This window comes from Bos indicus, chromosome 25 (genome assembly GCF_029378745.1).
Source record: "Bos indicus isolate NIAB-ARS_2022 breed Sahiwal x Tharparkar chromosome 25, NIAB-ARS_B.indTharparkar_mat_pri_1.0, whole genome shotgun sequence".
NCBI lineage: Eukaryota > Metazoa > Chordata > Mammalia > Artiodactyla > Bovidae > Bos > Bos indicus.
Window position 1 is genome coordinate 19,218,401 of NC_091784.1, and position 14,807 is coordinate 19,233,207.

General features: G+C 41.4%; 1 protein-coding gene across 5 annotated transcripts in view; it reads left to right on the forward strand.

Annotated features, from left to right (window-relative positions):
• Positions 1-9,662: 9,662 nt before the first annotated feature.
• Positions 9,663-14,807, forward strand: part of LOC109578666 (acyl-CoA synthetase medium chain family member 2B) — a 48,855-nt gene continuing 43,710 nt past the window's right edge. For all 5 annotated transcript variants that reach the window (XM_070779755.1, XM_019988080.2, XM_070779754.1 and 2 more), the window contains exons 1-2: positions 9,663-9,812; positions 11,228-11,412. In XM_070779755.1, the coding sequence (XP_070635856.1) occupies positions 11,236-11,412 (177 nt within the window). In that variant the 5' untranslated portion in view covers positions 9,663-9,812; positions 11,228-11,235. The remainder of the gene's footprint in view (positions 9,813-11,227; positions 11,413-14,807) is intronic.

A 14,807-nucleotide genomic window follows, 5' to 3' on the forward strand; every position in this document is an offset into this window, starting at 1 on the left:
GATGACAAATGGATGTAACTCATTGCCCTGAACTTTCTCCATTTTCTTTCCTACACATTTATATAGGCATAAATTCCTCTTTTATCTGGGCCACACCTCTTCCTGGTGAAGCCACACAACACGTTATACCCTGCCTATATTTCTAGACACTTTACACAAGACATAGTCAGACAAACACATCACACACTAAAGTTACAAATAAAAAGATTAAAAAAGGGGGAATACACAGGTACACTACTGTCTTTCTTATCTAAAGCAGACTTTACTAGATTCCAACGTATTTTCTAAACCTATAACTATTAATACAGCTTTATTTGTTTTAAATTTTTTAACCTCTTCTTAAGATTCAACCCAAGGGGGCCCCCAGCATTCAAAATGGAGATGAAACAAGAACCCCAGGAAGAAGAAATTCCAATACAGGCTATGTCTGCTCTAAAGATCTCCAGAAAGCACCGCCCTTGGCGGCATCACCCCGATGATCTCCCCACTTGGGGACAAATAAAAACCCTTACTAATCAAGCTGAAAATTTGGTCTGTCAACAGGGATCGCCTCCGAATCCTGAATACATTCTCCTGGCAATGCTCAGTCTTTTGGCCTGTACCTTCCCCCGCTCGAGCTCAGACTAATATCCAACCCCCTCTATTACAGGTGGTCGAATGGACAGAGAGAAGACCAATCGTTTCAACTAATGACTCTATACATATGCCTTCTCCCTAGTACACGAAAGGGCCCTCACACCCTGGGCAGGAAAGAAAACTAATTAACATTTCTTTAGGCTATGAAGTCCTTACCTTGTGCATGGGTCCAACAAAATTGTGTATAAACGTCAGCTGACAAACTTGGGCTTTCGTCCTGCCTCCAAAAGAAGACTTTCAGACATTGCTAGGATTATTTACTGCCCTTTCTTTGTCTGTAAACCATGTTTATACTACTGAGACTTTAGGGAAAGAGTTAGGGAAAGAACAAAAAAACATTATGCAAAGGGTTTACTTATAAAAACTTTACTTATATTCCTGTTCGTTGGGACAAATGTCAAACCAAATCAAGAAAATCAATGTTTGTGGCTAATCATACAACTGTTGATTGGGGATCCCATGATATGTGGTTATCTGACTGCTCAGATGATATTAACAACACTGTGTGATATGGAAGGTAACTGACACTACGATGGAACATTACTATGACAAAGGACTTCTTGAGTGGCTTGATGGTGGGTTAGCCCCACCTCGTCCTAGGATCATCCTTGATAAACAGAGTGGGCCTGAACAATGGAACATTTGGAAGCTTGCTGCAAGCACCAGAGCACAGAAAATCTTGGGACTTGGACTGGACATTTCATAGGGACCAGTCGTGGTACCCCTCGTCCAAGGTAAGGAGCAGCAGCTGCACGTTGCTGGAGCAGCCGTGAAGAGATACCCCACGTCCAAGGTAAGAGAAACCCAAGTAAGATGGTAGGTGTTGCAAGAGGGCATCAGAGGGCAGACACACTGAAACCATACTCACAGAAAACTAGTCAATCTAATCACACTAGGACCACAGCCTTGTCTAACTCAATGAAACTAAACCATGCCTGTGGGGCAACCCAAGATGAGCGGGTCATGGTGGAGACATCTGACAGAATGTGGTCCAGTGGAGGAGGGAATGGCAAACCACTTCAGTATTCTTGCCTTGAGAAACCCATGAACACTATGAAAAGGCAAAATGATAGGATACTGAAATAGGAACTCCCCAGGTCAGTAAGTGCCCAATATGCTACTGGAGATCAGTGGAGAAATAACTCCAGAAAGAATGAAGGGATGGAGCCAAAGCAAAAACAATACCCAGCTGTGGATGTGACTGGTGATAGAAGCAAGATCCGATGCTGTAAGAGAAATATTGCATAGGAACCTGGAATGTCAGGTCCATGAATCAAGTCAAATTGGAAGTGGTCAAACAAGAGACGGCAAGAGTGAACATAGACATTCTAGGAATAAGCGAACTAAAATGGACGGGAATGGGTGAATTTAACTCAGATTACCATTATATCTATTACTGTGGGCAGGAATCCCTTAGAAGAAATGGAGTAGCCATCATGGTCAACAAAAGAGCCCAAAATGCAGTACTTGGATGCAATCTCAAAAACGACAGAATAATCTCTATTCGTTTCCAAGGCAAACCATTCAATATCACAGTAATCCAAGTCTATGCCCCAACCAGTAATGCTGAAAAAGCTGAAGTTGAACGGTTCTATGAAGACCTACAAGACCTTTTAGAACTAACACCCAAAAAAGATGTCCTTTTCATTATAGGGGACTGCAATGCAAAAGTAGGAAGTCAAGAAACACCTGGAGTAACAGGCAAATTTGGCCTTGGAATACGGAATGAAGCAGACAAAGACTAATAGAGTTTTGCCAAGAAAATGCACTGGTCATAGCAAACACCCTCTTACAACAACACAAGAGAAGACTCTACACATGGACATCACCAGATGGTTAACACTGAAATCAGATTGATTATATTCCTTGCAGGCAAAGATGGAGAAGCTCTATACAGTCAGCAAAAACAAGACCAGGAGCTGACTGTGGCTCAGATCATGAACTCCTTACTGCCAAATACTTATATAAATACTCAGAAATATAATACTAGCCAGTATAAGTTTACAGTCAACCAGAACTAGGAGATATTCAACATTAAACTAATATCTGATGTTGAAGGTGGCTTAAGCTTACTGGTTTGGTTAATATGGATTCACTAATGTTAAGTTACTTCCACAGTACCTAGGTTTTCTAGAAGTCAAATAATACTTTATTATGTCCATTGAAAAACTGTTGGCAAGAAAAGTAATTTGAAATGAAAAAAATAAGCTCTTTAGAAAAGTGATGAAATTGGCATCTGAGTTCTTGTTTACAGAGCTGAAGAATAAACTTCACAAATACACAAACACTCATGGTAGCCAGCAAACAGAGTTTATTTCAGACAGAGAAATGTACAAAACTCTCAGCATAGACACTGAGAGAGGGTGAAGTGCCCAAAAAGGTGGGAGTTGCAGCAGTTTATATCCTTACTAGTAATGATTAGTATACTTTTGTTTTGTTCTTACTTTCAACATACGTCATTTGTAACCAATCAGCTTAAAAGTCACAGTATTTAACTAGACATTTTTACAGCTTCTTCTAATCCTTGGATTCTTAGTTTTCTTAGACATTAAGTGACCATCCCATGACCTTTTCTCATGACCGCCCCCCCCCCCCCCAGCCATTTTACAATGGACCAGATGTATGGGGTAAAGATTAAAGATCACTAGTTGTTTTTCCCGCAGGCGTATGGAACAGAGTTAATTACTACCCATTCCAGGATTTGAATGCTGTTGATTTATCAGATCATGGACACATTCCTCTGAGAGACAGAAAATTGGGACAAAGGGTATTGATTTTAGGTTAATGGAGTAGGATTTTTATTGAAACAGGCCGAGTTCCTACAGTAACTGCCTAATAAAGTCTACCTCAGTAAGATGTATGTTTTCAATAAATGAAGGTGGGAGGAATTCTAAAAAATACCAAAAAAAAAAAAAAGTTGTAAATGATCAGGATTTTCTAAGATTGGGTTAAATTTATTTGGGTAAAGGGATTTTGTTGGGACTGGGCTGAAATAAGACTAGATTTGCTTCCTTCCAGAGTTTTATTGAAAGATTGCTTTTAATAACAGATATGTGTGGGAAATAAATGGGGAAACAGTGGAAACAGTGTCAGCCTTTATTTTGGGGGGCTCCAAAATCACTGCAGAGGGTGACTGCAGCCATGAAGTTAAAAGACGCTTACTCCTTGGAAGGAAAGTTATGACCAACCTAGATAGCATATTCAAAAGCAGAGACATTACTTTGCCAACAAAGGTCTAGTCAAGGATATGGTTTTTCCAGTGGTCATGTATGGATGTGAGAGTTGAACTATGAAGAAAGCTGAGTGCTGAAGAATTGATGCTTTTGAACTGTAGTGTTGGAGAAGACTCTTGAGAGTCCCTTGGACTGCAAGGAGATCCAACCAGTCCATTCTGAAGGAGATCAGCCCTGGGATTTCTTTGGAAGGAATGATGCTAAAGCTGAAACTCCAGTACTTTGGCCACCTCATGCGAAGAGTTGACCATTGGAAAAGACTCTGATGCTGGGAGGGATTGAGGGCAGGAGGAGAAGGGGACGACAGAGGATGAGATGGCTGGAATGCATCACTGACTCGATGGACATGAGTCTGAGTGAACTCTGGGAGTTGGTGATGGACAGGGAGGCCTTGCGTGCTGCAATTCATGGGATCATAGAGAGTCGGACATGATGGAGTGACTGAACTGAACTAGACTCAAGCTCAGTTGGAAGATCATGGGTTTTGGCTGGGTTCAAGACCAGCTACATGGGTTAGAGTCCCAAGCTGGATTTTGACCAGGTTTGCATCCTGGTACATGGGTTCAAGTACCAATCTGAGGTGAATGGTTTCATACCAACTATTCAGAAAGCTGGCTGACTGAGAAGATGGCAGACTAGTGTCTAAAAATAACCATTTCATTGGGGTCTGGATGTCAGTTTCTTTCATAGAATCAGAGAGGGAGAAGCAATGAGAAAATGGAAAGACCATTTATCTTGCAAAATATTTCATTGCTTAGTTAGCACTGGGAATGCGGATGTGTTAATTTCTTCTTTTCTGCATTCACAAGTGGGCAGGGTCAAATTGCCTCTTTGTGAGCTGAGCAAAAGCACTTTAGTTTAATCATCAGGCAGAGGGGGAGGGTTTCCTGATGGATGGTGTAGTAAATACTGACATGAATTTCTTCTGCATGAAATCGGAAATCACTGGCAAGTGCTGAGTAGACCTGTGGCTTATCTGACTTCTGACCTACCTTTAACAGTATTTAAAATGAACCTAATCATTTTACATGTTGTTAGTTGTTTAACATCCACACTGGGAGGGATCTGTCTAGGTTACTCTGTGTCCATCTGAGAGCAGCAGTTAATAAATATTTGTTGATTAATTGACAGGGACAGATATTTCTGGGGAAGACAGGGTTTGAATGGCTTATCTTGGGTAATTTGGTTTCACAAATGTCTAAACCAAATGATCCTATAGGCCCTTTTGCCTCTATTTCTGGGAAGACAAATGACTTTTCTTACAGTTCCTGAGAAATCTGTATGCAGGTCAAGAAGCAGCAGTTAGAACCAGGCATAGAACAATGGACTGATTCATAATAGGAAAAGGAGTACATCAAGGCTGTATATTATCACCCTGTTTATTTTAACTTGAGGCAGAGTACATCGTGTGAACTGCCAGGCTAGAGGAAGCTCAAGCTGGAATCAGGATTGCCAGCAGAAATATCAATAACATCAAACATGCCAATGATATCACTCTTATGGCAAAAAGTGAGGACGAAATAAAGAGCCTCTTGATGAAGGTGAAAGAAGAGAGTGAAAAAGCTGGCTTAAAACTCAACATTCAAAAAACTAAAATCATGGCATCCATTCCCATCATTTCATGGCAAATAAAAGGGGGAAAAGTGGAAATAGTGACAGATTTTATTTTCTTAGCCTCCAAAATCACTGCAGACGGTGACTACAGCCATGAAATTAAAAGAAGCTTGCTCCTTAGAAGAAAACCTATGACAAAACTAGACACCATATTAAAGAGCAGAGACATTACTTTACTGATAAAAGTTTATATAGTCAAAGCAATGGTTTTTCCAGTCGTCATGTACAGATATGAGAGTTGTACCATAAAAGAAGGCTGAGCATCAAAAAATTGATACTTTTGAACTGTGGTGCTGGAGAAGACTCTTGAGAGTCCCTTGGACTTCAGGGAGATCAAACCAGTCAATTCTAAAGGAGATCAACCCCAAATATACATTGGAAGGACTGGTGCTGAAGCTGAAGCTCCAATACTTTGGCCACCTGATGTGAAGAGCTGATTCATTGGAAAAGACCCTGATTATGGGAAAGATTGAAGGCAAGAAGAGAAGGGGATGACAGAGGACGAGATGGTTGGATGGCATCACCAATTCAATGGGCATGAGTTTGAACAAACTTTAGGAGATAGGGAAGGACAGAGAAGCCTGGCATGCTGCAATCCATGAGATCACAAAAAGGCAGATATGACTCAGGGACTGAACAAAAACAATCATTGTTCCCAGGATCACAACTCTCATTCTTCAATTGTGCTGCATCCATGTGTTCAGCAGGAAAGTTAAGGCACCCAGGTCCCCTGCCCAGGCTGCTGTGTGAATTTAAAGACCTCTTCAAATTACTCCCATTGTGATTTACTAAGTGCATACTATGTGCTATGCATTTGGTTCATTTTTTAGCTGTTGGAACATTTTAATAAAAACTCAAATTTGAATAATTTTTTTAAAGGCCCTCTTAGACCTGTTTCAAATCAGACTAGCTCTCCTCTCCAGAAGCAGCTCAGGCTAGCAGTTTCTGGTACTAGAAGTTTTGTAAACATGGTCATGTGCTAGGTGCTTGATGTGCATTATCAAGTTCAATCCTTAAAGGTACTTTAGCCTTATCCCCAGTTTTCAGATGAGAAGACTGAGTCTTGTGGTGAGGCAAGGGTAACATAACTTCTTCAAGAGCACACAGTTCAGGAATTGGGCCTAATCTAGACATACTTTAGGCCCCTGATCCCTAATCTTGAATCTTACTGTATAGTCATGAATGAAAAGATTACCAACCACTGGAGATAAAGAGCCAGAGAGTATTTGCACACAGAAGAAAGTTTGACTGGTACAGAAGAAAGCACGAATCTGGTCTCAGGAAGAGAGGAATTTAAGGCACTGAAAGCAGCAGTGAGCAGGAATGGACTGGGACTACAGTGAAGTCTGCATCCCCTTCCCAATCCTTGGAAGTAAATGAGGCAGAGGTGAGAGGCCTCGATGTCTCTGATAGACACTTAAGACAGAGTGGGGAGCCTTTAAAAAGAGAGAAGACAACAGGAGAAATAGCTGATAATTTTGAGACTCTGGGTGGCTAGAGAGAGCCTGACATTCTCAGAAGACTTCCAGCACTGATGACAAGGTAATTTGTATGTCTTGCCATCAAATTCCTTCAGAAAGCCTTATCTCCCTTTCTAAGCAGATTCACTTATTGCTTTACAGAGCCTAAGCAGGGACAGCAACTCAGGTGTCTTACTCTGCAAGACCTAGGTCTCCACTCCAAGTATTTTCCTACTCTTTATAGCAAATAAGTCAAAATAAAGGGAGTGACTGGAAAGAAAGGAAGGACATGCACAGCTGTCCTCATAGTCTTGGTGCTGTGAAACTTCTCTGTTGGTAGGTAGTGAGAGGACACAGAACAGTGACAGTAAGAGGGATTTAGGGCATACAGTGATGAGAATTCCTGGAAGAGAACTGAGTCTCATGACTGTGATGCTGAGACATTCAGAAATACGTTTTGCAGGGTATTTAAGAAAGGGTTGACACTTTCAGGACTGGGTTTGGGGGCTAGGTGGTGCAATTCTATGAATTTTTCCAAAAAATGTATCTCTTCCCAGGACACAGCTGCTTCTCTACATTAGAAGGTTTTTCTATGTGAATTATTTCTAGGCTTTCCCAGAGAAAAGCAAAGTGCTTTGGGTATCCTCTCAAGGTATATCTCCTCTTCTCTCCCTGTTTTGCTAAAAGTTTTCACATTCATCATCACATTCATCACATTTCACATTCATAAAAAAATTTGTTAACAAAATAAGCCATTTGTTATAGACAAATAATACCAATATTTATTAGAGACTTATCTAGCTTACTTTCAATATTACTAGCATTAAAAGAAAAGAGAAACAGAAACAGCAGAGGACACATCACCAAATTGGGTTTTGACAACATTCAGACTCAAACAGCACCGGGAAATCCCGTGTCACAGCACATCTGGAATCCCAGTTGAGCAAAGGTCCTAGGCAGCGTGTCTGCTCCCTGGGTGAGATCTCAAAGATTGTAGTTCTGGCTTCCCACGTATAATCCCAGGATGCCAACTGGTATCATCATCAATCTGTGAGCAAATTGCAGCTCTAGTTTCATGTTAATGTTGTTTGTTTTGTTCTGTAAATCTTGGAATGTTGCTAAATCCAAGGAATGGTTGTCCAGACCTCCAGCAGGAACTAAACAAATTGCATGATCCGCTTCCTATCTCTCTATTGTGCCTCTCTTCTGACACTCACAGCAGGTGTGGCTGACACCCACAGCAGTAGTCAGGGCCGTGGCCAGGTTAGTCAGAAGCAAGGTCAGAGGCCTGCTCTGCTGTTTTGCCTCTGAAGCCTGAATAAGACTACTTCAATTTGATTTCCCTAACACTCCCCTGGTGGCTCAGAGAGTAAAGAATCTGCCTTCAATGTGGGAGACCTGGGTTCGATCCCTATGTTGGGAAGATCCCCTGGAGGAGGGCATGACAACCCACTCCAGCATTCTTGTCTGGAGAATCCCCATGGACAGAGGAGCCTGGTGGGCTATAGTCTGTAAAGTGGTAAAGAGTTGGACATGACTAAGCAACTAAGCACAGCACACAAGGCTCCCCAGATCCTATACCCTAGCTTCAAGGGTATTTAAGCCCCTCTGGCTCCCCTAGTTGTCCCCTGATTTGGGTCTCTGTCACTTGTGCCCTCACCATTGCCAGGTAACTGGCACCCTAGTCTTGCCCCTGGCCTGTTAGCCTCCAACAGAGACATCTATGTTCAGGGAACTCCCATCCCTGCCTATCATGGGGCTCTTTTAGTAGATGGGTGGCGGGTGGCCAGCACATTGGAGAAATAACTCAGAGTGGGCATAGGATACAGGGGAGCAGATGAGAAAGCTCTGTGGCATCAGGGAAGATCCGAGAAGATACAGAAGCCAAGGTGGCTGGAGATATTTTCCTTCGGAGGGTATTCCTGGAAAACAGACTGTCTCAGCATCTCAGAGCCCCCCATTTTCCAGGTCTAATCTCGGGCCCTGAGGATTCACTGGGAGTCAGCAGCCTGGGTGTGTTTGAGTTTAGGGTTCTACCTGTGCCCGAGACTGATTTTCTGCATAGCTTTAAGCAAGTTACTGTTCCATTCCGAGTTTTTATATTATCTACTCAATGATGTGGAAAGGTCTTTGTTTTTCTGACCCTCTGACTTGAACACAGCTGCATAAGCACTAACATTCACTGAGATGGACAAGGTGGCAGGCAGAGTGGGATACTTCACTGAAACAGAGAAGATGAGGTGCTCAGCTCTGAACAAAGCATGTTTGACAGGCCTGTTAGACATCTGGGGAGAGAGGTCAAGCTGATTAGTGTGCAGGAGAGAGATCTAGGCTGGAGACACATGAATGGTCATCAGCGAGGCAATTGGGTTTCAAGCTATGATAGTGGATAGAATCATGCACCAAGTGTGAATAAAGGAGATGAGGAGGAATTATTAATAGACACCAAGAATAAGAGGAAAATCAGGTGAAGGAAAGGGCTGAAGGAAATGAGAGGACAGGATGTACATCAACTCTGTGTGAGTTCTGTTCCTGCCTTCCTGTCAGGAGCTCCTGTTCATGTTGGATGAACCTGCTGTCAGTCTTGTGCATAAATCTCCTTTTGATCTCCTGGATTGAAAGACTAGTTCCTGGCTGGATCCAAGGCTCTAGGACTGTGAAATCCATAAACATAACTAGGAGGACTGGTGTTATCCTGAGTTAGCCTCAGTTAATGATTAGCTGTGCCCTCTTTGAATGCTGTAGGGATTCTCGAGCTATCTGCCTGATTAGCTGTGCCATCCTCCAAGGCGACAGGGGTTCTGGTGCTGTCTGTTCAGGACGGAGACCAAGAGATCTCCAGAGAGACTTCCTTGAAAGGACTTGGCAGGTAAGCACGTTGTGAGGAATGAACAGATGGAGTCATGCTTCATGATGGCACTATCCAATCTTTAGAAGTCATGACTGGTGAGGAGAATGACAATCCACAGGGAAAAGTAGTCTGCAATCTCTAGGGACCAAGAAAGGTCTGCCAGGTCTTAGTGAGGAGGCAGCAGTGGGCAAAGGAAAAGGGAGTGTTTAGCACAGCAAAAGGGAAGGACTGGGGTGACTGAGAGAAAGGTGGTCAAATTGGGATGGAAGTTGGGTGGTAGTCAGGGAAGGAGGGCTCTAAGAGAAGGTGAGGCCGGAAGAATGAGAATGAGCCAGGTATGGAAAGAGAGAGGAATCAGCATGTAGAAAGGCAAAAGAATTTCCTGCCTGGGAGCTGGTAAGGAAATCTTCACTTTTTGTTCATTTAGAAAAGACAGGAAGGTCTTTAAGAGACCTTAAGCATTCTGACCGCTACTGCCCAAACAACAGGAAGTGGGAATCTGACCAGCTGGAGGAACTACTGGCTGGATTCCTTGCGTCAAAGGTCATTACACTTAAATTCTGCAATCCTCATCAAGGTGCACATGTTGGAAATCAGAGACCAGTAGATTTTGAACTACTTTGCCTGAAGCCAATGCAGAGACAGAAATGAAAATCCCAACAGTTATAATTTCTAAAGTAATGCTATTTGTCAGGTCCTGTGTGCTGAATACATAGTACTCAAGATATCTCAGTCAAGTATCAGTTAAAGAAAACAAATGCTGCTTGTATTAGTCAGTTTTTGCCATGATAGCAATCATCCTGAACATCTCAGATGCTTATATCCAAAAATATTTTCCTGTGAGTCTGGAAATTATCTGTGGCTCTACTAGGCTCAGCTCAAGTCAACATGCGTTCTGGGACCCAGGCTGGAGGTCGGCTCACTTGGGATATGCTGTTCTCACGGCATTGGCAGGAGGATTCTTTACCATCTGAGCCACCAGGGAGGCCATTTTCATGGCAGAGGGCATAAATGCAAGAGTCTCTGACCAAGTACACAAGCACATCCACTCATATCTCATTCTCCAAAGCATGTCCTATGGACAAGCCAAAGTCAACGAGAGGTGCATACACACTCTTCTCCAGAATGCACACGGAGTTTTTGGTAATCACAATTCAATCTACCACACTACTGTGTTTTAAGCACAAAAGGATTTATTGTGTGGAATTGGGTGTTCACAAAACTGTCAGAGGTGCTGGAAAAATAGGATTTAGAGCAGGTGCTGTGTTTTCAGAGAATGGTACATCAGAAGGTGACTAAGATAGATGCTGACTTCCAGTTCACTTATAATCACAGCAAATTAATTTCTGGAAGAATCCTGTAAGGTTGGAATGGGGCTCCTTAAGCAACTGCTGACTCTACAGACTCACCTCTGTCTTTTCTTTCCTTCATAGGTTTGAACATGCATTGGGGGCGGCAACTCCAGGCACTTTGCATCCTATGGAGGTCTCAGATGTCCAATCACACTATCCGCATTCATACTAGGCAACTGGCATCGCTGCAGTGGGGACACCAGGAAGTTCCTGCCAAATTTAACTTTGCTACTGATGTGATAGATCACTGGGCTGGCATGGAGAAGGTAATGGGGTGGAAAAGAGGCACACAGTTGGAAAATTTGGCTGAGTTCACTAGTTCATCCATTCATTCAATAAGTATTTGTTGAGTACTTATTATGTGTCAGGCACTATAATGAGCTGTGAACAAGATGTCCATCTTCCATTAAGGTGCATAGGGTAGGAACAAGAGAACATGAGCTTGGCTGAAAGAAGGGTTCAGGAAACTGATGCAGGGTGGAGCAATCTGGGAACTGCCACACCTCAGACAGCTGAAACGCACAGCTGACCTGAACATACTCCTCCACATTCTCTCTTGTGACCTCCCAGGGTGAAACAAGGACTAGCGAGTTGGAGTCATAGAGGAAGTAAATTTGTATTTAATAAAAGAAAAATCAGCATTCTCTTGTTAAACCAGCATCAACGAAAGACTGAGTCAGTTTTCTCAGAAAGCTATGTGTCCTTGTCATTAGGGATACACAAGTAGAATGATTTTTAGGCAGGGAGTGTCAAAAGGATTCCAACATGAGGCATCAGAGAAGAGAGTGATACAAAAATTCCTAAATTTTCTTTCCTAGCCTGGACTTCCAGAATTCTGCTCCATTCATTGCTGACACAATGATTGACTTTACCTGAGTTCAGTGGACCTTTATGGAAGATGAAAGGATTCATTCTGGCTAGGGTAGCAGAAGAGGTGGTTCTATTAGCATGGGCTTAAAAGAATGATGATCAGAAGGAATCATAGTTGTGATGTCTCAACACCATGACATAACTTTAGTACAGAAATGGCAAATGCCAGGCCTCTAGGCTAAACATAGCCCATGGTGCAGGGCTCTCTAAAAAAAAAAAAAAAAAATTGGTAAACATTTTAAAGTTGAAACTTTTCAAATAAAAATTTAGATTTCTGGCTTTTATTTTGAAGTTATACTTCTTTAGAATAATGAAGGAGGTCTTTACTACCATGACTCAAAATCCTGAATTCATAAAATAAGTGATTTACTAAATATATGTACATTTCAAAAAAACAAATTTCCATTGACAAACACTGTCAGCAAAATTTAAAATAATGACAATCAGAGTAAAGATATGCATCTCATAAAAGAGCCAAAAGTTAATATCTCTAATGCAAAAAGAGCTCCTAGAAATCAAGAATAAAAAGATGCAATCAAAAATAGATATGGGCAAATATATAAACAGTTCACAGAAAAGTGAACTCACAAGGCCCTTAAATATAAGAAAAAATGCTCAACTTCACTCATAGTAATAGTTACACAAATGAAAACTTCACTGAAATAATATATCTTACCTACTAGTTACATAAAAATTTTGTCAACATACTCTGTTGACAAAACTATGAGGAAATAGACACAGGTACTGATCAAAGTGCAAAATGAGTCAACCCTTATAAAGAGGAATTTTGAAATATCTAATACAATTACAAATAAATTTTTTCTCTTTGACTTGACATTAGTGCTTTCAAACTATGATATGGAGACCCTGAGGATTCCTGAGACTTTTCCCCGGGGAATATGTAAAATGAAAACAATTCAAAACAAAACTAAGAAGAATTGGAACTCTTTTGCAACACTGGTGGGAATGTAAAATGGTCCAGCCATTGTGGAAAACAATATATTTCCTCAAAAAATTAAAAATAGTTACTGTATAATCCAGTTTTTCCATTGTTGTGTATGTACCCCAAAGAATCAGAAGCAGGGTTTTGAAGAGATATTTATACACCATGTTTATGGTAGTATTAGTCACAGTAGCCAAAATGTAGGAACAATCCAATGTCTATCAATGGACTAGTGGATAAATAAAATTGGCATATCTACACAACATTTTTTAAAAAGAACGAAATTCTGATATATGATACACCATAGATGAACATTATAGACAAGTGAAATAAGCCAGATACAGAAGGAAAAATAATGTGTGAGTCCATTTATATGAGGTACCTAGAGTAGTCAATGGAGAAGGCAATGGCACCCCACTCCAGTACTCTTGACTGGAAAATCCCATGGATGGAGGAGCCTGGTAGACTGCAGTCCATGGGGTCGCTAAGAGTCGGACACGACTGAGGGACTTCACTTTCACTTTTCACTTTCATGCATTGGAGAAGGAAATGGCAACCCACTCCAGTGTTCTTGCCTGGAGAATCCCAGGGACGGGGGAACCTGGTGGGCTGCTGTCTATGGGGTCGCACAGAGTCGGACACGACTGAAGTGATTTAGCAGCAGCAGCAGCAGAGTAGTCAAATTCAGAGACAAAAAGTAGAATAGTAGCTACCAGGGACTTGGGAGATGAGGGACTGGGGAGTCATTGTATAATGAATACACAGATTCAGTTTTAGACAATGAAAAAGTTCTGGAGACAAATGATGGTTGTGATTACACAGCAGTATAAATGCATGCCACCAAACCGTGTACTTTATAAATGGCTACAATGGTAAATTTTATGTGATGTATATTTTACCATGGGCTTCCCTGGTAGCTTGGTTGGTAAAGAATCCACCTGCAATGTAGAAGACCCTGGTTGGATCCCTGGGTCAGGAAGATCCCCTGGAGAAGGGCATGGCAACTCACTCTAGTATTCTTGCCTGGAGAATCCCCATGGACAGAAGATCCTGGCAGGCTACAATCTATGGGGTTGCAAGAGTTGGACATGACTGAGCAACTAAGCACAGCATATTTTACCACAATAAAAAATAAATACATAGAGATAGATAGATAAATCTAAGGTAATATTTGCCTTTTTAATTCTTATTCTCTCGGAAGTATACTGTGTCATTTTCCAGAGGCTACAACGAAGTAAATACAGAAAAATAAAGGAATCCAAATGTCTTCTATTAAGGAAGATATTAATAAGATTTGCAAAAATATAAAATAATGCCACTCTTCTCATTATATTTTGTTTGTTTCAGAAAGTATACTTACTTCTTCAATAAAACATATCTTATTTGTGTTAATATATGATGGACTTATTACTGTTATATTTAAAAGCTGAAGTTTCAATATTTTGGCCACCAAATGTGAAGAGCCAATTCATTGGAAAAAATCTTGATACAGGGAAAGATTGAGGGCAGAAGGAGAAGGGGATGACAGCGGGTGAGATGGTTGGATGGCATCACCAACTCTGGACATGACTTTGAGCAAACTTCAGGAGATATGAAGGACAGGGAAGCCTGGCGTGCTGCAGTCCATGGGGTCGCCAAGAGTTGGACATGACTTAGCGACTGAGCAAAAACAACAACAATAATGGATTTATTCACACATGTATATAATTTCTCAGTTTAATTTCTAACAAACATTGAGAGATATTAATAAAAGGCTTATAAATAAAGCTTTTTAGGATTGTAATACTTCTTAAGAGTGTATAGGAGTCCTGGGATCAAAACGCTTATTAAGCACCACTGCGGCAGTTC